General features: G+C 46.4%; 1 protein-coding gene across 2 annotated transcripts in view; it reads left to right on the top strand.

Moving 5' to 3' along the window:
* Positions 1 to 23,167, top strand: part of tsen2 (TSEN2 tRNA splicing endonuclease subunit) — a 38,835-nt gene that overhangs the window by 2,265 nt on the left and 13,403 nt on the right. Inside the window, exons 4-7 of one of the 2 annotated variants that reach the window (XM_029650893.2) lie at positions 1,843 to 2,407; positions 3,197 to 3,289; positions 11,600 to 11,650; positions 11,760 to 11,898. In XM_029650893.2, coding sequence (XP_029506753.1) covers positions 1,843 to 2,407; positions 3,197 to 3,289; positions 11,600 to 11,650; positions 11,760 to 11,898 — 848 coding nt within the window. The remainder of the gene's footprint in view (positions 1 to 1,842; positions 2,408 to 3,196; positions 3,290 to 11,599; positions 11,651 to 11,759; positions 11,899 to 23,167) is intronic. The other variant, XM_029650894.2, reaches the window with a different exon arrangement.

Raw genomic sequence — 23,167 nt, 5'->3', positions numbered from 1 at the left:
GCTGCTGTTCTGGGATTGATTTGCACTTTTTGCACCAAAGTACGTTCATCTCTAGAAGACAGAACGCGACTCCTTCCTGAGCGGTATGATGGCTGCATGGTCCCATGGTGTTTATACTTGCGTACTATTGTTTGTACAGATGAATGTGGTACCTTCAGGCATTTGGAAATTGCTCCCAAGGATGAACCAGACTTAAATTGCTCCCAAGGATGAACCAGACTTGTGGAGGTCTACAATTATTTTTCTGAGTTCTTGGCTGATTTCTTTTGATTTTCCCATGATATCAAGCAAAGAGGCACTGAGTTTGAAGGTAGGCCTTGAAATACATCCACAGGTACACCTCCAATTGACTTAAATGATGTCAATAAGTCTATCGGAAGCTTCTAAAGCCATGACATAATTTTCTAGAATTTTCCAAGCTGTTTAAAGGCACAGTCAACTTAGTGTATGTAAACTTCTGACCCACTGGAATTGTGATACAGTGAATTGTAAGTGAAATAATCTGTCTGTAAACAATTGTTGGACCGATTACTTGTCATGCACAAAGTAGATGTCCTATCCGACTTGGCAAAACTATAGATAACAAGAAATGTGTAGAGCGGTTGAAAAATGAGTTTTAATGACTCCAACCTAAGTGTATGTAAACTTCCTACTTCAACTGTATATACAAAAGTATGTGGACACCCCTTCGAATTTGTGGACTCTGCTATTTCAGCCACATCCGTTGATGACTGTGGTCCGTACTGAAGAGCTCAGTGACTTTCAACGTGGCACAGTCATAGGATGCCACCTTTCCAACAAGTCAGTTTGTCAAATTTCTGCCCTGCTAGAACTGCCCCTTTCAACTGTAAGTGTTGTTATTGTGAAGTGGAAACGTCTAGGAGTAATAACGGCTCAGCCGAGAAGTAGTAGGCCACACAAGCGCACCTCGGAGTGCTAAAGTGCGTAAAAATCGCCTGTCCTCGGTTGCAACACTCACTACTGAGTTCTAAACTGCTTCTGGAAGCAAGAACTGTTTGTTGGGAGCTTCATGAAATGGGTTTCCATGGCCGAGCAGCATCACACAAACCTAAGATCACCATGCGCAATGCCAAGCGTCGGCTGGAGTGGTGTAAAGCTCACCACCATTGAACTCTGGAGCAGTGGAAACACGTTCTCTGGAGTGATGAATCACACTTCACCATCTGGCAGTCCAATGGATGAATCTGGGTTTGGCGGATGCCAGGAGAACACTACCTGCCCGAATGCATAGTGCCAACTGTAAAGTTTGGTGGAGGAGGTATAATGGTCTGGGGCTGTTTTTAATGGCTAGGGATAGGCCCCTTAATTCCAGTGAAGGGAAATCTTAACTCTACAGCATACAATGACATGCTAGACGATCCTGTGCTTCTATTTTTAGGGAAGCCCTTTCCTGTTTCAGCATGACAATGCCCCCGTGCACAAAGCGAAGTCCATACAGAAATGGTTGGTCAAGATCTGTGTGGAAGAACTTGACTGGCCTGCACAGAGCCCTGACCTAAACCCCATCGAACAGCTTTGGGATGAATAGGAACGCCGACTGCGAGCCAGGCCTAATCGCCTCAACATTAGTGCCCGACCTCACTAATGCTCTTGGGGCTGAATGGAAGCTGCAGTCCCTGCAACAATGTTCCAACATCTAGTGGAAAGCCTTCCCAGAAGAGTGGAGGCTGTTACAGCAGTAAAGGGGAATCATCTCCATATTAATGCCCATGATTTTGGAATGAGATGTTTGACGAGCAGGTGTCCACTTACTTTTGATCATGTAGTGTATTTCTGTCTACAAGTTACACCGCATGAGTCTACCTGTCTCCCCTCTCCCAGGTACCAGAAGCATTTGAGCTGGGCACAGGACGTACTCCTAGCACAAGGATTGGAAGAGGAGGTTGTCAATCAGATACTGCAGAGACTTTGTCAGCCAATGGAGCCAGGGCTCAGAGAGGAAAATGGGAATGATGACTGCCCAGCCAGCCCTCACAGGAGTGAGGAAACAGGGTCAGGGGCAGGTAACCCCCAAGACCTGGCCTCAGAGCAGGCAGGGACAGTGGGACAGCAGGGCCAGGCATCAGCCTCCTGGAGCCCAGAGGATCAGGGGGAGCAGGACAGTCAGTGTCCCCAGGCTAAGAGGCCTAGGAGTCAAGTAGACGGAGGGTTCGACCCACTGTCTGAGCTGTACCCCCAGGAGCCACAGCAGATAGACCCAGCGGCCCTGTCTACGGTCCGGTGCCCCAGGCATGATGACTGGCTGGTTGACTGTGGCTGTCGCCTGGAGGACAGCGTGCTGGAGACCCTCACCCTGCAGAGAGACAGACAGACAGAGGCAGGCCGACAGGGGGCAGACCGTGGGTATGAGTATGTACTGGTGATGGCAGAGGAGAATACTGTTAAGGTACAGTGTGATTATCAGGTCAAATCATTTAACACATTTTCTCACAAGTTGTTCCTGACCAGGTGGCCCAACCAGGAAAACCTCTGAGTCCTAGTTGTAATCAGGAGTTTGTCCTGGTCAGGTCTTGTGGTCAGGAATAACCCTGGTCTGACTCGTTATTCAGGGTGATGGTCTGTATAAACTAGAACCTTGTGTTCTGTGTAGCTTAGGCCTACTGTGTAATAATAATGTTACTGATGTGTTTTGGGATCTTAGATATATGTAATTATTATTCGTCGTTTTGTGTTTTTTTTTTACCCCCTTTTTCTCCACAATTTCGTGATATCTAATTGGTAGTTACAATTCTGTCTCATCGCTGCAACTCCCCAACGGGCTCCGGAGAGGCGAAGGTCAAGTCATGCATCCTCTGAAACCCGCCAAGCTACGCTTCTTAACACCCGCTCACTTAACCCAGAAGCCAGCCGCACCAACGTGTCGGAGGAAACACTGTTCAACTGATGACTGAGGTCAGCTAATAAGCACCCGGCCCGCAACAAGGAGTCGCTGGAGTGCGAGGGGCCAAGGAAAGCCCCCCCTGGCCAAACCCTCCACTAACCTGGTGCGAAGCTGGGCCAATTGTGGGCCGTCCAATGGGACTCCCGGTCCGTTCGGGCTGTGACACAGCCTGGGATCAAACGCCAGGCAGTAGTGAAGCCTCAACACTGCGACGTGTCGGAGGCCCTGGGATCTTACATAGACCACCCTGGGATCATGTTTCTAACTGATGTTTTGTGGTTCTGTGTGTTCCAGCAGGGCAGAGCAGGGCCAGGGATGACAGCGAGGAGAGTGTGTAGAGTCAACCCCTTCAGACTGCTAGAGTACCTTCAACTGACTCTGGAGGAGGTGAGACACCATCCACTCTGCTCTTCTCTGTATTCTACTCTGTTCTGAACCATAGTTTGGCTTTGATAGAGGCAATCAATAACATGTTAATGAGGATTGTATTGTCACAGCTGGATCTGATGATGATGATGATGATAAGGAGTTGTGTTAATGAAACGTGTTTGTGTCAGTGCTTGGACACTCAGTCCTCATGACTCTGGAATAATCAAAAGCTCAACTCCAGCACAATACATGGTTTTCTTTTTTCTGATCAGGTCTGCTGGTGTGAGGTCTGATCAGGCCTGCTGGTGTGAGGTCTGCTGGTGTGAGGTCTGATCAGGCCTGCTGGTGTGAGGTCTGATCAGGCCTGCTGGTGTGAGGTCTGATCAGGCCTGCTGGTGTGAGGTCTGATCAGGCCTGCTGGTGTGAGGTCTGATCAGGCCTGCTGGTGTGAGGTCTGATCAGGCCTGCTGGTGTGAGGTCTGATCAGGCCTGCTGGTGTGAGGTCTGATCAGGCCTGCTGGTGTGAGGTCTGATCAGGCCTGCTGGTGTGAGGTCTGATCAGGCCTGCTGGTGTGAGGTCTGATCAGGCCTGCTGGTGTGAGGTCTGATCAGGCCTGCTGGTGTGAGGTCTGATCAGGCCTGCTGGTGTGAGGTCTGATCAGGCCTGCTGGTGTGAGGTCTGATCAGGCCTGCTGGTGTGAGGTCTGATCAGGCCTGCTGGTGTGAGGTCTGATCAGGCCTGCTGGTGTGAGGTCTGATCAGGCATGCTGGTGTGAGGTATGCTGGTGTGAGGTCTGATCAGGTATGCTGGTGTGAGGTCGGATCAGGCCTGCTGGTGTGAGGCCGGATCAGGCCTGCTGGTGTGATGCCGGATCAGGCCTGCTGGTGTGAGGCCGGATCAGGCCTGCTGGTGTGAGGCCGGATCAGGCCTGCTGGAGTGAGGCCGGATCAGGCCTGCTGGTGTGAGGCCGGATCAGGCCTGCTGGTGTGAGGCCGGTTCAGGCCTGCTGGTGTGAGGTCGGTTCAGGCCTGCTGGTGTGAGGTCGGTTCAGGCCTGCTGGTGTGAGGTCGGAACAGGCCTGCTGGTGTGAGGTCGGATCAGGCCTGCTGGTGTGAGGTCGGATCAGGCCTGCTGGTGTGAGGTCGGATCAGGCCTGCTGGTGTGAGGTCGGATCAGGCCTGCTGGTGTGAGGTCGGATCAGGCCTGCTGGTGTGAGGTCGGATCAGGCCTGCTGGTGTGAGGTCGGATCAGGCCTGCTGGTGTGAGGTTTGATCAGTTCTGCTCGTGTGAAGTCTGCTGGTGTGAGGTCTGATCAGGTCTGCTGGTGTGAGGTCTGATCAGGTCTGCTGGTGTGAGGTCTGATCAGGTCTGCTGGTGTGAGGTCTGATCAGGTCTGCTGGTGTGAGGTCTGCTGGTGTGAGGTCTGATCAGGTCTGCTGGTGTGAGGTCTGATCAGTTCTGCTCGTGTGAAGTCTGCTGGTGTGAGGTCTGATCAGGTCTGCTGGTGTGAGGTCTGATCAGGTCTGCTGGTGTGAGGTCTGATCAGGTCTGCTGGTGTGAGGTCTGATCAGGTCTGCTGGTGTGAGGTCTGCTGGTGTGAGGTCTGATCAGGTCTGCTGGTGTGAGGTCTGATCAGGTCTGCTGGTGTGAGGTCTGATCAGGTCTGCTGGTGTGAGGTCTGATCAGGTCTGCTGGTGTGAGGTCTGATCAGGTCTGCTGGTGTGAGGTCTGATCAGGCCTGCTGGTGTGAGGTCTGATCAGGTCTGCTGGTGTGAGGTCTGATCAGGCCTGCTGGTGTGAGGTCTGATCAGGCCTGCTGGTGTGAGGTCTGATCAGGCCTGCTGGTGTGAGGTCTGATCAGGCCTGCTGGTGTGAGGTCTGATCAGGCCTGCTGGTGTGAGGTCTGATCAGGCCTGCTGGTGTGAGGTCTGATCAGGCCTGCTGGTGTGAGGTCTGATCAGGCCTGCTGGTGTGAGGTCTGATCAGGCCTGCTGGTGTGAGGTCTGATCAGGCCTGCTGGTGTGAGGTCTGATCAGGCCTGCTGGTGTGAGGTCTGATCAGGTCTGCTGGGTGAGGTCTGATCAGGTTTGCTGGTGTGAGGTCTGATCAGGCCTGCTGGTGTGAGGTCTGATCAGGCCTGCTCAGGCCTTCTGGTGTGAGGTCTGATCAGGCCTGCTGGTGTGAGGTCTGATCAGGCCTGCTGGTGTGAGGTCTGATCAGGCCTGCTGATCAGGCCTGCTGGTGTCTGATCAGGTCTGATCAGGCCTGCTGGTGTGAGGTCTGATCAGGCCCTGTCTGGTGTGAGGTCTGATCAGGCCTGCTGGTGTGAGGTCTGATCAGGCCTGCTGGTGTGAGGTCTGATCAGGCCTGCTGGGTGATCAGGCCTGCTGGTGTGAGGTCTGATCAGGCCTGCTGGTGTGAGGTCTGATCAGGCCTGCTGGTGTGAGGTCTGATCAGGCCTGCTGGTGTGAGGTCTGATCAGGCCTGCTGGTGTGAGGTCTGATCAGGCCGGCTGGTGTGAGGTCTGATCAGGCCGGCTGGTGTGAGGTCTGATCAGGCCGGCTGGTGTGAGGTCTGATCAGGCCGGCTGGTGTGAGGTCTGTCAGGAGGTCTGATCAGGCCGGCTGGTGTGAGGTCTGATCAGGCCGGCTGGTGTGAGGTCTGATCAGGCCGGCTGGTGTGAGGTCTGATCAGGCCGGCTGGTGTGAGGTCTGATCAGGCCGGCTGGTGTGGGGTCTGATCAGGATCAGGCCGGCTGGTGTGGGGTCTGATCAGGCCTGGTGTGGGGGCTGGCTGGTGTGGGGTCTGATCAGGCCGGCTGGTGTGGGGTCTGATCAGGCCGGCTGGTGTGGGGTCTGATCAGGCCGGCTGGTGTGGGGTCTGATCAGGCCGGCTGGTGTGGGGTCTGATCAGGCCGGCTGGTGTGGGGTCTGATCAGGCCTGCTGGTGTGAGGTTTGATCAGTTCTGCTCGTGTGAAGTCTGCTGGTGTGAGGTCTGATCAGGTTTGCTGGTGTGAGGTCTGATCAGGTTTGCTGGTGTGAGGTCTGATCAGGTTTGCTGGTGTGAGGTCTGATCAGGTTTGCTGGTGTGAGGTCTGATCAGGTCTGCTGGTGTGAGGTCTGATCAGGTCTGCTGGTGTGAGGTCTGATCAGGTCTGCTGGTGTGAGGTCTGATCAGGTCTGCTGGTGTGAGGTCTGATCAGGTCTGCTGGTGTGAAGTCTGATCAGATCTGCTGGTGTGAGGTCTGCTGAGGTAGAGAGGTAATTGGAGTTGATTGTTTGACCTCACAGAGCTGTTAGTATTCTGAAGTGAGGCTGAGGTACTCAACTCACCGCTGTCCCCACAACCCTCCCTGTCCCCTGTCCTCACAACCCTCCCTTGTCCTCACAACCCTCCCTTGTCCTCACAACCCTCCCTTGTCCCCACCACCCTCCCTTGTCCCCACCACCCCCCCTGTCCTGATGACACCTCCACTACCACCACCAATACTGTGCCCCTAGTGCACTAGAGTGCCATTATCTAGGGTGTTGTAAAGCAACCTTTTCTGAGCCAAGATCCCTTTGAGTCAAAATGCAGGCCGAGATCTACTGCTCAAACTTTTTTAAATGTCTTTAAAAAATCGTAAGCCTATGCAACAGTAACCTATTAGAAAGTACTGTAGCAATGAGGTTTGTGCCATAGGCTATAGGCCCAATACATTATCAATGCATTTTGGCTGTGCTTGAATTGCCCAGGTTTGCTAAATCAGCCCTGCCAATGTTGTTCTTCACCAACCATTTTAAAATTATATTTCAGCAATTCAGGTATACAGTGCATTCGGAAAGTATTCAGGCCCCTTGACTTTTTCCACATTTTGTTACGTTACAGCCTTGTTCTAAAATGGATTCAATTGTTTATTCCCCTCATCAATCTACGCATAATACACCATAATGACAAAGCAAAAACAGATTATTAGAAATGTTAGCAAATTTATAAAAAATAAACAGAAGTATCGCATTTACCCAAGAATAATCAAGACCCTTTACAAGAGGTCGACCGATTAATCTGAATGGCCGATTAATTGGGGCCGATTAATTAGGGCCGATTTCAAGTTGTCATAACAATCGGAAATCGGTATTTTTGGACACCAATTTGGGCGTTTTTTTCTTTTTTTTTTCTTTTTTTTTACACCTTTATTTAATCTTTTATTTAACTAGGCAAGTCAGTTAAGAACACATTCTTATTTTCAATGACTGCTTAGGAACAGTGGGTTAACTGCCTTGTTCAGGTGCAGAACGACAAATTTTTACCTTGTCAGCTCGGGGATTCAATCTTGCAACCTTACTGGTCCAATGCTCTAACCACCTGCTTTACATTGCACTCCACGAGGAGCCTGCCTGTTACGCGAATGCAGTAAGCCAAGTTAAGTTGCTAGCTAGCATTAACCTTATCTTATAAAAAACAATCAATCATAATCACTAGTTAACTACACATGGTTGATGATATTACTAGTTTATCTGCGTTGCGTATTTGCGAAAAAGGACTGTCGTTGCTCCAATGTGTACCTAACCATAAATATCAATGCCTTTCTTAAAATCAATACACAAGTATATATTTTTATATTTAGTTAATATTGCCTGCTAACCTGGCTCGTTGCAAACTGTGTGAAGACTATTTCTTCCTAACAAAGACAGCCAACTTCGCCAAACGGGGGATGATTTAACAAAAGCGCATTTGCGAAAAAAGCACAATCGTTGCACGATTGTACCTAACCATAACCATCAATGCCTTTCTTAAAATCAATACACAGAAGTGTATATTTTTAAACCTGCATATTTAGCTAAAGGAAATTCAGGTTAGCAGGCAATATTAACCAGGTGAAATTGTCACTTCTCTTGCGCTAATTGCACGCAGAGTCAGTGTATATGTAACAGTTTGGGCCGCCTAATTTGCCAGAATTTTACGTAATTATGACATAACATTGAAGGTTGTGCAATGTAACAGGAATATTTAGACTTATGGATGCCACCCCGTTAGCTAAAATACAGAACGATTCCGTATTTCACTGAAAGAATGAACTTTTTGTTTTTGAAATGATAGTTTCCGGATTTTATCATATTAATGGCCTAAGGCTCGTATTTCAGGGGGTTATTATGTTATAACTAAGTCTATGATTTGATAGAGCAGTCTGACTGAGCGGTGGTAGGCACCAGCATGCTCGTAAGGATTCATTCAAACAGCACTTTTGTGAGTTTGACAGCAGCTCTTCGCTGTGCTTCAAGTATTGCGCCGTTTATGACTTCAAGCCTATCAACTCCCAAGATTAGGCTGGTGTAACCGATGTGAAATGGCTAGCTAGTTCGCGAGGTGCGCGTTTCAAACGTCACTCGCTCTGAGACTTGGAGTAGTTGTTCCCCTTACTCACGGATTTTGTGGAGCGATGGGTAACGCTGCTTCGAGGGTGGCTGTTGTCGATGTGTTTCTGGTTCGAGCCCAGGTAGGGGTGAGGTGAGGGACGGAAGCTTTACTGTTACACTGGCAATACTAAAGTGCCTATAAGAACATCCAATAGTGAAAGGTATATGAAATACAAATCATATAGAGAGAAATAGTCCTATAATTTCTATAATAACTACAACTTAAAACTTCTTACCTGGGAATATTGAAGACTCATGTTAAAAGGAACCACCAGCTTTCATATGTTCTCATGTTCTGAGCAAGGAACTTAAACGTTAGCTTTCTTACATGGCACATATTGCACTTTTACTTTCTTCTCCAACACTTTGTTTTTGCATGATTTAAACCAAATTTAACATGTTTCATTATTTATTTGAGGCTAAATTGATTTTATTGATGTATTATATTAAGTTAAAATAAATCTTCATTCAGTATTGTTGTAATTGTCATTATTACAAATAAATAAATTTAAAGAATCGTCCGATTAATCGGTATCGGCTTTTTTCTGGTCCTCCAATAATCGGTATCGGCGTTTGAAAATCATAATCGGTCGACCTCTACCCTTTACTCAATACTTTGTTGATGCACCTTTGGCAGCGATTACAGCATCGAGTCTTCTTGGGTATGACGCTACAAGCTGGACACCTGTATTTGGGGAGTTTCTCCAATTCTTCTCTGCAGATCCTCTCAAGCTCTATACGATTGTATGGGGAGCGTTGCTGCACAGCTATTTTCAGGTCTTTCCAGAGATGTTCAATCGGGTGTGCCCGATTCGGGTGTGTCTTTTTACCGAGGAGTGGCTTCCGTCTAGCCACTTTACCATAAAGGCCTGATTGGTGGAGTGCTGCAGAGATGATTGTCCTTCTGGAAGATTCTCCCATCTCCACAGAGGAACTCTGGAGCTCTGTCAGAGTGACCATCGGGTTCTTGGTCACCTCCCTGACCAAGGCCCTTCTCCCCCGGTTGCTCAGTTTGGCTGGGCAGCCAGCTCTAGGAAGAGTCTTGGTGGTTCAAAACTTCTTCCATTTAAGAATGATGGAGGCCATTGTGTTCTTGGGGACCTTCAATGCTGCAGAAATTTTTTGGTACCCTTACCCAGATCTGTGCCTCGACGCAAATCCATCTTGGAGCTCTACGGACAATTCCTTTGACCTTATGTCTTGGTTTTTGCTCTGTTATGCTTTGTCAACTGTGGGAACTTATATAGACAGGTGTGCCTTTCCAAATCATGTCCAATCAATTGGGTTTTCTTCACATTTACACTAGAAGCTTATTACCTAAAATGGAACAATTGAAAGTGTGGGTTCACAGATATGTTGGTCATTACTGAGACTTAGTTAAGGAAGAGTGCTGTGAATACTGAAAGGAACTGTTCTGGTTATAACCTTTTTCGGCAAGGCAGATCTTCCAAAGGTGGGTGAGTGGCAATATTTACCAAGGATCACCTTCAGTGCTCGATTGTCTCCACGAAGTCTGTCCCCAAACCATTTGATTTGCTGGTTTTAAGCATTAAACTTTCAAATAGCTTGACTGTTGCTGGATGTTATCGTCCACCATCAGCACCGGCCTGTACCCTACCTGCCCTAATCGCTCTCCTGACGCCTTACACTAATTCTGAATTGGTCTTTCTAGTGCGTTGTGGGACAAGGATATCCCTGCTGGCCAAACCCTCCCCTAACATGGACGACGCTGGGCCGATTGTGCACTGCCCCATGTGTGTCCCGGACGCGGCCGGCTGCGACTGGTACTGCAGGTGAAAATACATAATTGGCGTACATTGTCGTAAATAGACAAGATATTGGGTTTCTTAAACAAGACGCAGGTGGAGCCAGGTAATTAGAAGAGGTGACTAGTCTTGCAAATGTATTTTGTATGAGTCTCGACACAATTCTATCTCGGAGCTGTACGGACAATTCCTTGGACCTCATGGCTTGGTTTTTCTCTGACATGCACGGTCAACTGTGGGACCTTATATAGACAGGTGTGTGTGTGTGCCTTTCCAAATCATGTCCAATAAGTTGAATTTACCACAGCTGGACTCCAATCAAGTTGTAGAAACATCTCAAGGATGGTCCATGGAAACAGGATGCACCTGAGCGGAATTTCGAGGCTCATAGTAAAGGGTCCATATACTTATATAAATAAGATATTTATGTTTTTTGTTAATACATTTGCAAACATTTCTAAAAACCTGTTTTTGCTTTGTCATTATGGGATATTGTGTGTAGATTGATGACAGGAAAAAAATATATATTTAATCCATTTTAGGATAAGGCTGCAACATAACAAAATGTGGAGAAAAGGAAGGGGTCTGAATACTTTCCAATGCATTGTAGGTTAGAGGCTCAGTAATCGAGGAAGACACTGATTTCACCAGAGTCACCAATCTCATCATGACCTGTTGCTGATATCTTTAAGTTACCAATTACCTCCATTACATCAGGAGCTGTAGTTGACTATCAACTTCGCTGGGGGATCGTGGAAGCTGCAGGTGATCTGAGCTATTTGATAGGCTAGCGGTAGGCCTATAAGTGCACTTGATTTGCTCTCCAGGCCCGGGAGGCGGAGTTTGTACCTTCAGACACATGAAATGGTTCAAAATTGGAACACTTTGACTACCCTGTGCGCAGGCCAGCTGAATCAAGTGCATCTACCGCTACCAGACAGAGCTAAACAAAATAGGAATGCAAGGCTTTATCATTGGGCTTTTTGCAGAAATGTTTGGCGATCTACTAGGAAAGGCTTGGAGATAGACCAGTCGATCACGATTGACTGGTTGGTGACCACTGATCTATGGGATAGATACCATTTTAGACATTAGGAGTAGGCTCATCCCTCTAAGACTGCCCTGTTTTTTTCTGATCTTTTGAACATTATTTTCTTCTTTCAGGCTTTCTTCTTGGTCTATGCATTAGGATGCCTTTCAGTTTACTACAATGAGGTAAGAAGCTACAGTCTTATAAACATATATGTCTTATTAACTAAAGCCTTTGCTGTTATGGTGCATGTTTGTTTAGTGCGAGTCTTGCTTATTCTGACTTACTCTTCAGGAGCCATTGTCGGTGCTCCAGCTGTGGGAGATGTTCCGGTCGGTTCAGCCCCACTTTGAGACGTCATACATGGCCTACCATTACTTCCGCAGCAGGGGGTGGGTGCCCAAGCCTGGGGTGAAGTACGGGACTGACCTCAGTGAGTTAATAATTCATTAATTGTAGACTGTTCTAGTGCCCTTGCCAATTCATGTATGTATGTATGTATGTATGTATGTAATATTCACAATACCTTTCAAAAGTTTGGGGTCACTTAGAAATGTCCTTGCTTTGGAAAGAAAAGCAAATGTTTTGTACATCAAATTGATGAGAAATACAGTGTAGACATTGTTAATCTTGTAAATTACTGTTGTAGCTGGAAACTGCTGATTTTTCTTTTAACTGCGCCACCGACTCGGCCATTTACCAAGAACTGTGGGCTCTCCTTCTCTGTGGCCGACTTAAGACATTTAAACGTGTTAACCCTCACAAGGCTGCCGGCCCAGACGGAATCCTAGCCGCGTCCTCAGAACATGCCCAGACCAGCTGGCTGGTGTGTTTACAGACATTTTCAATCTCTCCTTATCCCAGTCTGCTGTCCCCACCTGCTTCAAGATGGCCACTATTGTCCCTGTTCCCAAGAATGTAAAAGTAGCTGAACTAAATGACTATCACCCCGTAGCACTTACTTCTGTCATCATGAAGTGCTTTGAGAGACTAGTCAAGAATCATATCACCTCCACCTTACCTATCACCCTAGACCCACTTTGCTTACTGCCCCAATAGGTCCAGAGACGATGCAATCGCCTGCACATTGCCCTATCCCTTCTGGACGAGCAATACCTATGTAAGAATGCTTTTCATTGATTATAACACAGCATTCAACACCATAGTACCCTCCAAGCTCATTAAGCTCAACCCCGCCCTGTACAATTTGGGTCCTGGATTTCCTGATGGGCCGCCCCTAAGTGGTGAAGGTAGGAAACAACAGCTCCACTTCGCTGATCCTCAACACTGGGGCCCCACAAGGGTGCGTGCTCAGCCCCCTCCTGTACTCCCTGTTCACCCATGACTGCGTGGCCATGCACACCTCCAACTCAATCAAGTTTGCAGACGACACTACAGTGGTAGGCTTGATTACCAACAAAGACGAGACGGCCTACAGGGAGGAGGTGAGGGCCCTCGGAGAGTGGTGTCAGGAAAATAACCTCACACTCAACGTCAACAAAACAAAGGAGATGATCGTGGAATTCAGGAAACAGCAGAGGGAGCATCCCCCCTATTTTAAGTTCCTCGGCGTACACATCACGGACAAACTGAATTGGTCCACCCACACAGACAGCGTTGTGAAGAAGGCACAACAGCGCCTCTTCTACCTCAGGAGGCTGAAGAAATTTGGCTTGTCACCAAAAGCACTCACAAACTTCTACAGATACACAATCAAGAGCATCCTGTTGGGCTGTATCACCGCCTGGTACGACAACTGCTCCGCCCACAACCGTAAGGCTCTCCAGAGGGTAGTGAGGTCTGCACAACACATCACCGGGGGCAAACTACCTGCCCTCCAGGACACCTACACCACCCGATGTCACAGGAAGGCCATAAAGATCATCAAGGACAACAACCACCCGAGCCACTGCCTGTTCACCTCGCTAACATCCAAAAGGCGAGGTCAGCACAGGTGCATCAAAGCTGGGACCGAGAGACTGAAAAACAGCTTCTATCTCAAGGCCATCGGACTGTTAAACAACCACCACTAACATGGAGTGGCTGCTGCCAACATACTGACTCAAATCTCTAGCCACTTAATAATAAAAAATTGGATGTAATAAATGTATCACTAGTCACTTTAAACAATGCCACTTTATATAATGTTTACATACCCTACATTACTCATCTCATATGTATATACTGTACTCGATACCATCTACTGCATCTTGCTTTTGCCGTTCGGCCATCGCTCATCCATATATTTATATGTACACATTCTTATTCATTCCTTTACACTTGTGTGTGTTTATAAGGTATTTGTTGCAAAATTGTTAGGTTAGATATTACTGCACTGTCGGAACTAGAAGCACAAGCATTTTGCTACACTCACATTAACATCTGCTAACCATGTGTATGTTACCAATCAAATTTGATTTGAGGTTCACCTTAAATCAAAATTTCTTTGTCAGATACACGTGTTTAGCACGATTTGCGTGTTGCAAAAATACTTGTGCTTCTAGTTCCTGACAGTGCAGCAGTATCGAACAAGTAATATCTTAACAATTTCACAACAAATACCCAATACACACAAATCTAAGTAAAGGAATTAAGAATATATAAATATATGGATGAGCGATGTCAGAGCGGCATACAGTAATGCTTGATATGTCAACATTATTAAAGTGACTGGTGTTCCATTTTAAGTGGCCAATGATTTAAAGTCTATGTACAGTCGTGGCCAAAAGTTTTGAGAATGACACAAATTCAAATTCAAAGTCTGCTGCCTCAGTATCTTTAGATATTTTTGTCAGATGTTACTATGGAATACTGAAGTATAATTACAAGCATTTCATAAGTGTCAAAGGCTTTTATTGACAATTACATGAAGTTGATGTAAAGAGTCAATATTTGCAGTGTTGACCCTTCTTTTTCAAGACCTCTGCAATCTGCCCTGGCATGATGTCAATTAACTTCTGGGCCTCATCCTGACTGATGGCATGAAGTCAATTAACCTCTGGGCCACATCCTGACTGATGGCATGATGTCAATTAACTTCTGGGCCACATCCTGACTGATGGCATGATGTCAATTACCTTCTGGGCCACATCCTGACTGATGGCAGCCCAGTCTTGCATAATCAATGCTTGGAGTTTGTCAGAATTTGAGGGGTTTTGTTTGTCCACCCGCCTCTTGAGGATTGACCACACGTTCTCAATGGGATTAAGGTCTGGGGGGTTTTCTGGCCATGGACCCAAAATATCGATGTTTTGTTCCCCGAGCCACTTAGTTATCACTTTTGCCTTATGGCAAGGTGCTCCATCATGCTGGAAAAGGCATTGATCATCACCAAACTGTTCCTGGATGGTTGGGAGAAGTTGCTCTCGGGGGATGTGTTGGTACCATTCTTTGGTACCAAAATTGTGAGTGAGCCCACTCCCTCAGGATGCTTTACTGTTGACATGACACAGGACTGATGGTAGCGCACACCTTGTCTTCTCCGGACAAGCTTTTTTCCGACGCCCCAAACAATCGTAAAGGGGATTCATTAGAGAAAATGACTTTACCCCAGTCCTCAGCAGTCCAATCCCTGTACCTTTTGCAGAATGCAAAGCTGAGCTGTAGTCGATGAACAGCATTCTTACATAGCTATTCCTCTTGTCCAGATGGGTTAGGGCAGTGTGCAGTGTGATTGCGACTGCGTCTTCTGTGGACCTATTGGGGCGGTAAGCAAATTGGAGTGGGTCTAGGGTGTCAGGTAGGGTGGAGGTGATATGGTCCTTGACTAGTCTCTGCAGATGTTGGTAGCGGGCCGTGTCTGGGGCACTGTATTGTCCTCAAAGTTAGAGTTTATTTAATTTTTACAGGAACAGTACACATTAATCAACATTTCAGTAAAAGTGCCGGTTTTAGCCAGCCGGCTAATTTTCAACCACAGTCCCTGGGCAGGTTATTAAAAACAATTACAATATAGACAATCATTGAGCAGTGAGCACATGCAGAGCAACATAGGACATGCAAGACGTAGCATACAGACAGATTAACATAGGACAAGCAAGACATAGCATACAGACAGATTAACATAGGACAAGCAAGACATAGCATACAGACAGAGAAACATAGGACAAGCAAGACATAGCATACAGACAGAGAAACATAGGACAAGCAAGACATAGCATACAGACAGAGAAACATAGGACAAGCAAGACATAGCATACAGACAGAGAAACATAGGACAAGCAAGACATAGCATACAGACAGAGAAACATAGGACAAGCAAGACATAGCATACAGACAGAGAAACATAGGACATGCAAGACGTAGCATACAGACAGAGCAACATAGGACAAGCAAGACGTAGCATACAGACAGAGCAACATAGGACATGCAAGACGTAGCATACAGACAGAGCAACATAGGACATGCAAGACGTAGCATACAGACAGAGCAACATAGGACAAGCAAGACGTAGCATACAGACAGAGCAACATAGAACAAACAAGATGGAACATACAGACAGAGCAACATAGAACAAGCAAGACGTAGCATACAGACAGAGCAACAGAACAAAAAGCAGCAAGACAAAATTCATAAAAGCAACAAAGTGTTTCCACACCTCACAAGCTACAGACAACATGGAAAGCGGCAACACACAGCTAGGGATTATGTTCACAAATCTGATTGACCTTTAGCCATGTCTTGATACATTTAGTGAAGGTGTAATATGTGGTGCAGTTATGTGTGTCTGATGGCAGTGTATTCCAGACATGGGAAGCTCTCATTTACATTTACATTTAAGTCATTTAGCAGACGCTCTTATCCAGAGCGACTTACAAATTGGTGCATTCACCTTATGACATCCAGTGGAGCAGCCACTTTACAATAGTGCATCTAAATCTTTTAAGGGGGGTGAGAAGGATTACTTTATCCTATCCTAGGTATTCCTTAAAGAGGTGGGGTTTCAGGTGTCTCCGGAAGGTGGTGATTGACTCCGCTGTCCTGGCGTCGTGAGGGAGTTTGTTCCACCATTGGGGGGCCAGAGCAGCGAACAGTTTTGACTGGGCTGAGCGGGAACTGTACTTCCTCAGTGGTAGGGAGGCGAGCAGGCCAGAGGTGGATGAACGCAGTGCCCTTGTTTGGGTGTAGGGCCTGATCAGAGCCTGGAGGTACTGAGGTGCCGTTCCCCTCACAGCTCCGTAGGCAAGCACCATGGTCTTGTAGCGGATGCGAGCTTCAACTGGAAGCCAGTGGAGAGAGCGGAGGAGCGGGGTGACGTGAGAGAACTTGGGAAGGTTGAACACCAGACGGGCTGCGGCGTTCTGGATGAGTTGTAGGGGTTTAATGGCACAGGCAGGGAGCCCAGCCAACAGCGAGTTGCAGTAATCCAGACGGGAGATGACAAGTGCCTGGATTAGGACCTGCGCCGCTTCCTGTGTGAGGCAGGGTCGTACTCTGCGGATGTTGTAGAGCATGAACCTACAGGAACGGGCCACCGCCTTGATGTTAGTTAGTCTCACAGAGAATGCAGATTTACTAAAGGTGCTTTTCCTTAAGGGAACTATACAGTCACCTCTCATGGCAGACCTTGTGGATCTGCTGCCATATGTTTGGGTTTTCTGTTTAACAAAACTACTGAGTGGAGGGGGAGCCAGGCCATTTAGGATCTTGAGTACAAGACATGCGTCGGTGTATTGCACAAGATTTTCCCAACTCAAGAGCTCATGCTTTCTAAGGATGTGACAATGATGATGGCTATTGGGCTTTCTATCAAACACTTTGAGAGCCTGTTTGTAGACAGACTGAATAGGTTTTAATGTTGTACAGCAAGCTTGGGCCCAACTGGTCAAGCAGTATGTTAAGTGGGGGAGCATCGTAGATTTGAAGTAGAGTTTGCTACCTCTGTAGTCAAACAATTTCGTATAAATCGGAAATTAGCTAGGTTGAATTTGGTTATTTGAATTTTTCACATGCTTTTTAAAAGAGAGGTTGGAATCAAGTATGATGCCAAGGTACTTAAAATCAGATACCACCTGGAGCTTCTCCCCTGACACATAGTAGCATTTGTTGCCCTCTTTGTGAAGAACATGCAAACAGTTTTTTTCACATTGAGATGCAAACACGAGTCACTGAGCCACTTTGTAACCTGGACCATTACAATAGTGAGTTCTTGTGCAGCTTGTTCTTTGCATGCACATATATCACTGTATCATCTGCATACATTTGAACTTCAGACCCAGTACAGACAGAAGGCAGATCATTAATGTACAGGCTGAACAGGAGGGGCCCCAGTATTGACCCTTGGGGCACACCCACATCATAGCTAAGAGTGGGAGACAGCTCATTGCTCACTCTGACACACTGAGTTCTGCCTTCAAGGTATGATTTCATCCATCTCAAGGCATCGGGGGGAAAAGTTGAACTTGGACAATTTTGTGATGAGAATCTCATAGTTAACATTATTAAAAGCCTTCCTTAGGTCCAGAAACACAGCCCCAACAACGCCCCCTTTGTCCATCTTGGACTTCACATTTTCCAGAAGAAAGCAGTTGGCCATTTCTGTGGAGTGTTTCACTCTGAAGCCAAACTGCATGGAGTGTAATGTGAAGGGGCTGTTGTTGAGGTGGGCAATCAGTTGTTCTGCTACACACTTTTCAACAACCTTTGACACCACAGGTAGTATACTAATGGGCCAGTAGTTACTCACGTCAGCAGGGTCGCCAGATTTACAGATGGCTGTTATTATGGCTGTTTTCCATACCCTTGGAAACACCCCGAGACCAATAGATGTGTTGGTGACTTTAGTAATGGGGCCAATGAGTGACTCTTTGTAGTTTTTAAGAAAGGTGGAGCCCAATAAACCAGTGGAGGGGTTCTGTGTCAGTACCCTGACAGAGTCAATAAAGTAGGAATTGAAGGCTATTGCTATTTCAACTGCATCCTGTGTTAGATTGTTATTCACCATGATTTCTAGTCTTTTTGCAGTGTTACTATGGTCTTTCCCTGTTAACGTTTTTAGATTCTCCCAGATCAGTTTAGAATTTCCCTTTGCTTCACCAATTATGTTAATAAAAAAGTTTGCCTTGGCCTGTTTTGATTTCTTTCATCACCTTATTTCTCAATATGGTAAACCTACGTCTGTCATGCTCTAATTTAGATTTTAGGGCTATTTTTAGAGCATAATCTCATTCTTTCAACAATTTCCAGATTTCTCCATTTAGCCAAGGAAGAGTGCTCTTTTGGCCAGGTTTGGATTTGATTTTCTTTAGGAAACCATTTATTGTAGTCTGGATTGTGGATAGAAAAACCTGACTATCAGCTTCAACGTCTGTATAGGACAAGAGATCATTCCAGTTTATTCCCTTAATTGCTTTTTCAAAATAGTTTAATTCACTCCTAGGTATTCTGAGTTGATCCGGCTTTCTAACAGTAGAGAGGTTAAACCTGCTCTTAGACAGCTTATAAATGTCAGATTATGATCAGATAGCCCAGTAACCATATTGAATGATTTAGTCACTCTCTCTGGTTTATTACTGAACACCAAATCAATCTGTGTTTTAGAGCAACAAGTCACCCTGGTTGGCCCTTTAACTAGCTGTGTAAGGTCAAACGTATTAGTGATCCGTTATGAGGGTTTTCCTACAAGACTTGTCTTCATAATTCATGTTGAAATCTCGCATAAGATGACCTCTTTCCCAAAATCACCTTCCCTAAGCATGTTATTAAACTGATCAAAACACACTTTTGGTGGAAGGTGGCCTGTACATTCCACTAAGGATAAAATACATTTGGGGAGACAGTGTAACATTCAGACCAATACATTCTAGTTCATTATCACATGACCACTCAATTTGTTTACATCGGATATGTTCTTTAATGTAAATCATCACACCCCCTCCTCTTCCTTCAATCCTGTCTCTCCTGAAGACATTGTAGTCAATCACAGCAGCATATGGAGAGGTTTTATGGAGCCGTGTCTTTGAGAGGCAGAGGAAGTCAAGGTTGGAGTCTGAGTAGATGTTGAATTTTCTGTGTTTTCTGACGGCTGGGATTAGGCTGTTTTGTTTCGTTTTGATTAGGGGCAGTTCGGTAGCACAATTAACAATCCCTCCCACCTACACTGGATGCGGGGAACTAATTACAACAGCTTGCGTACCAGAAGCAGAGTCAGGGATCACATTTAGCGACTTGGGTATGTTTGAAGAGTCAAAATCTATCCTGGAGCCGGGTGAGTCGAGAGAAACAATGGGACCATAGCACTTCCACAGCGGCGACGATCAGTGGACGAGGCCATCCACTGCTTTCCACTCCGGTGAGTATTGCTGGCTCGGTGATGATAGGCCCAGGGTTGAGGCTGGCTCGGTGATGTTAGGCCCAGGGTTGAGGCTGGCTCGGTGATGATAGGCCCAGGGTTGAGGCTGGCTCGGTGATGATAGGCCCAGGGTTGAGGCTGGCTCGGTGATGTTAGGCCCAGGGTTGAGGCTGGCTCGGTGATGTTAGGCCCAGGGTTGAGGCTGGCTCGGTGATGTTAGGCCCAGGGTTGAGGCTGGCTCGGTGATGTTAGGCCCAGGGTTAAGGCTGGCTCGGTGATGTTAGGCCCAGGGTTAAGGCTGGCTCGGTGATGATAGGCCCAGGGTTGAGGCTGGCTCGGTGATGATAGGCCCAGGGTTGAGGCTGGCTCGGTGATGTTAGGCCCAGGATTGAGTTGCACATCCCTGGAGAGCAGGAGGGTAGTGAACAGGTAGTTTAACAGTTTCCGATAAATGTTGGACTTGCGTTTGTTACATCTAAGCGGTTCAGTGGAATAGGGAGCGAGGTAGACTTGGCCATTATTCAGAACATTATGGTATGCTGTGTACTGTCCGCTCCCGTGGAACGGTGAACCAATGTGTTTGGTGTTGATATTCTCCTGCAGTAGATTTGTGTCATCCCAGCAAGGACACACTTTAGATCAAATAACAGCATTCGAATGAGAAGCGTCACCTGCCGCACTACCCTGTCTTCCACCCGTCATTATCTCATACAGTCATGCTAGTTGGGGAAGGTTTTAATTGTCGCCGTGGGTACAACATCACTGATGCATTTGCTAATAAACTCTCACCGAGTCAGCGTATACATCAACGTTGTTGTCCGATGCTATCCGGAACATATCCCAGTCCACGTGATTGAAGCAATCTTGAAACATGGAGTCAGATTGGTCGGCTTTGAACAGACCTGAGCACGGGTGTTTCCTGTTTTAGTTTCTGTCTATAGGCTGGGAGCAACAAAATGGAGTCGTGGTCAGATTTGCGGCGAGGGAGGGCTTTGTATGCATCGGGGAAGTTAGAGTAGCAATGATCCAGAATTTTTTTCCAGCCCGGGTCGCACATTCGATATGCTAATAAAATTTAGGGAGCCTTGTTTTCAGATTAGTCTTGTTAAAATCCCCCAGCTATAATAAATGCAGCCTCAGGATGTGGTTTCCAGTTTACATAGAGTCCAATGAAGTTCTTTCAGGGCCGTCGAGGTGTCTGCTTGGGGGAGGATGTACACTAATATGATTATAATCGAAGAGACTTCTCTTGGTAGATAATGCGGTCTGCATTTGATTGTAAGGAATTCTAGGTCAGGTGAACAAAAGGACTTGAGTTCCTGTATGTTGTTATGATTACACCATGACTCGTTAATCATAAGGCATACACCCCCGCCATTCTTATTTCCAGAGAGATGTTTGTTTCTGTCGGTGCGATGCGTGAGGAAACCAGGTGGCTGTACCGACTCTGATAACGTATCCCGAGTGAGCCATGTTCCCATGAAACAAAGTATGTTACCATCTTTGCCCCAGTCTGAGGTCCTGAGCACTCTGGAGCAGATTTTCATCAAGGATCTCTCTGTAATTTGCTCCGTTCATCTTTCCCTCGATCCTGATTATTCTCCCATTCCCTGCCACTGAATATATCACCACAGCATGATGCTGCCACCACCATGCTTCACCGTAGGGATGGTGCCAGCTTTCCTCTAGACGTGACACTTGGCATTCAGGCCAAAGTGTTCAATCTTGGTTTCTTCAGACCAGAGAATCTTGTTTCTCAAGGTTTGAGAGTCCTTTAGGTGCCTTTTGACAGACTCCAAGCAGGCTGTCGTGCCTTTTACTGAGGAGTGGCTTCTGACTGTCCACTCTACCATAAAGTCCTGATTGGTGGAGTGCTGCAGAGATGGTTGTCCTTATGAAAGGTTCTCCCATCTCCACAGAGAATCTCTGCAGCTCTGTCAGTGACCATCGGGTTATTGGCCACCTCCCTGACCAAGGCCCTTCTCCCCTGATTGTTCAGTTTGGCTAGGTGGCCAGCTGTAAAAATAAAATGTAAAGTGTGTCTGTGCCTCATCCAAGGGGTACTATATTGTGATGACCTCTGCACAGGGGGAAGCCATGGAGCTTCATGCAACTCTCCTGCAATTGTTGGGCTCAAGGACTTTGACACCTCTCTCTTCACACCACCGTGCTAATTGAAGTTGTATCTGGATCTGTTCTGTCCTAGTAAGCTTGGTAGCCTTAATTTGGTATCCAGTCCTTAAAATAGATCATTGTGATGTCTTTTTCTACTTGGCTTTAAAAGCAGCTTCAGACTAAACATTACTCACTCAGTTCCAGGTTGGATGCTATTTTCAGGTTTCTGTTTCTTTTGCTGGTTGTTGGTTTGCCAGAGCATTTGCTGTATAGTCCTTGGCAATAAGAATCCTGTATATGTCCTACATGCATTTCGCTACACCCGAAATAACATCTGCTCAACGTGTATGTGACAAATAAAATTTGATTTTATCCAAGTTTATCCAACTCTAAATCTATCTTTTTGTAAAAACATGCTGAAAAATTAAGTGGCTCATCATGATCTCTCTTTTTTATGGGATGACTGTGAATGCGGTAAAGTTTCCCTGTTAGTTTAATGTGATGACTGTGAATGCGGTAAAGTTTCCCTGTTAGTTTAATGTGATGACTGTGAATGCGGTAAAGTTTCCCTGTTAGTTTAATGTGATGACTGTGAATGCGGTAAAGTTTCCCTGTTAGTTTAATGGGTTGACTGTGAATGCGGTAAAGTTTCCCTGTTAGTTTAATGTGATGACTGTGAATGCGGTAAAGTTTCCCTGTTAGTTTAATGTGATGACTGAGAATGCGGTAAAGTTTCCCTGTTAGTTTAATGTGATGACTGTGAATGCGGTAAAGTTTCCCTGTTAGTTTAATGTGATGACTGTGAATGCGGTAAAGTTTCCCTGTTAGTTTAATGTGATGACTGTGAATGCGGTACAGTTTCCCTGTTAGTTTAATGTGATGACTGTGAATGCGGTACAGTTTCCCTGTTAGTTTAATGGGTTGACTGTGAATGCGGTACAGTTTCCCTGTTAGTTTAATGTGATGACTGTGAATGCGGTACAGTTTCCCTGTTAGTTTAATGTGATGACTGTGAATGCGGTAAAGTTTCCCTGTTAGTTTAATGTGATGACTGTGAATGCGGTAAAGTTTCCCTGTTAGTTTAATGTGATGACTGTGAATGCGGTAAAGTTTCCCTGTTAGTTTAATGTGATGACTGAGAATGCGGTACAGTTTCCCTGTTAGTTTAATGTGATGACTGTGAATGCGGTAAAGTTTCCTGTTAGTTTAATGGGTTGACTGTGAATGCGGTACAGTTTCCCTGTTAGTTTAATGTGATGACTGTGAATGCGGTACAGTTTCCCTGTTAGTTTAATGT

Source organism: Oncorhynchus nerka, linkage group LG2, assembly GCF_034236695.1.
Source record: "Oncorhynchus nerka isolate Pitt River linkage group LG2, Oner_Uvic_2.0, whole genome shotgun sequence".
Lineage (NCBI taxonomy): Eukaryota > Metazoa > Chordata > Actinopteri > Salmoniformes > Salmonidae > Oncorhynchus > Oncorhynchus nerka.
The sequence above is the reverse complement of the archived record's forward strand: the minus strand, read 5'-3'. Positions and strand labels throughout refer to the sequence as shown.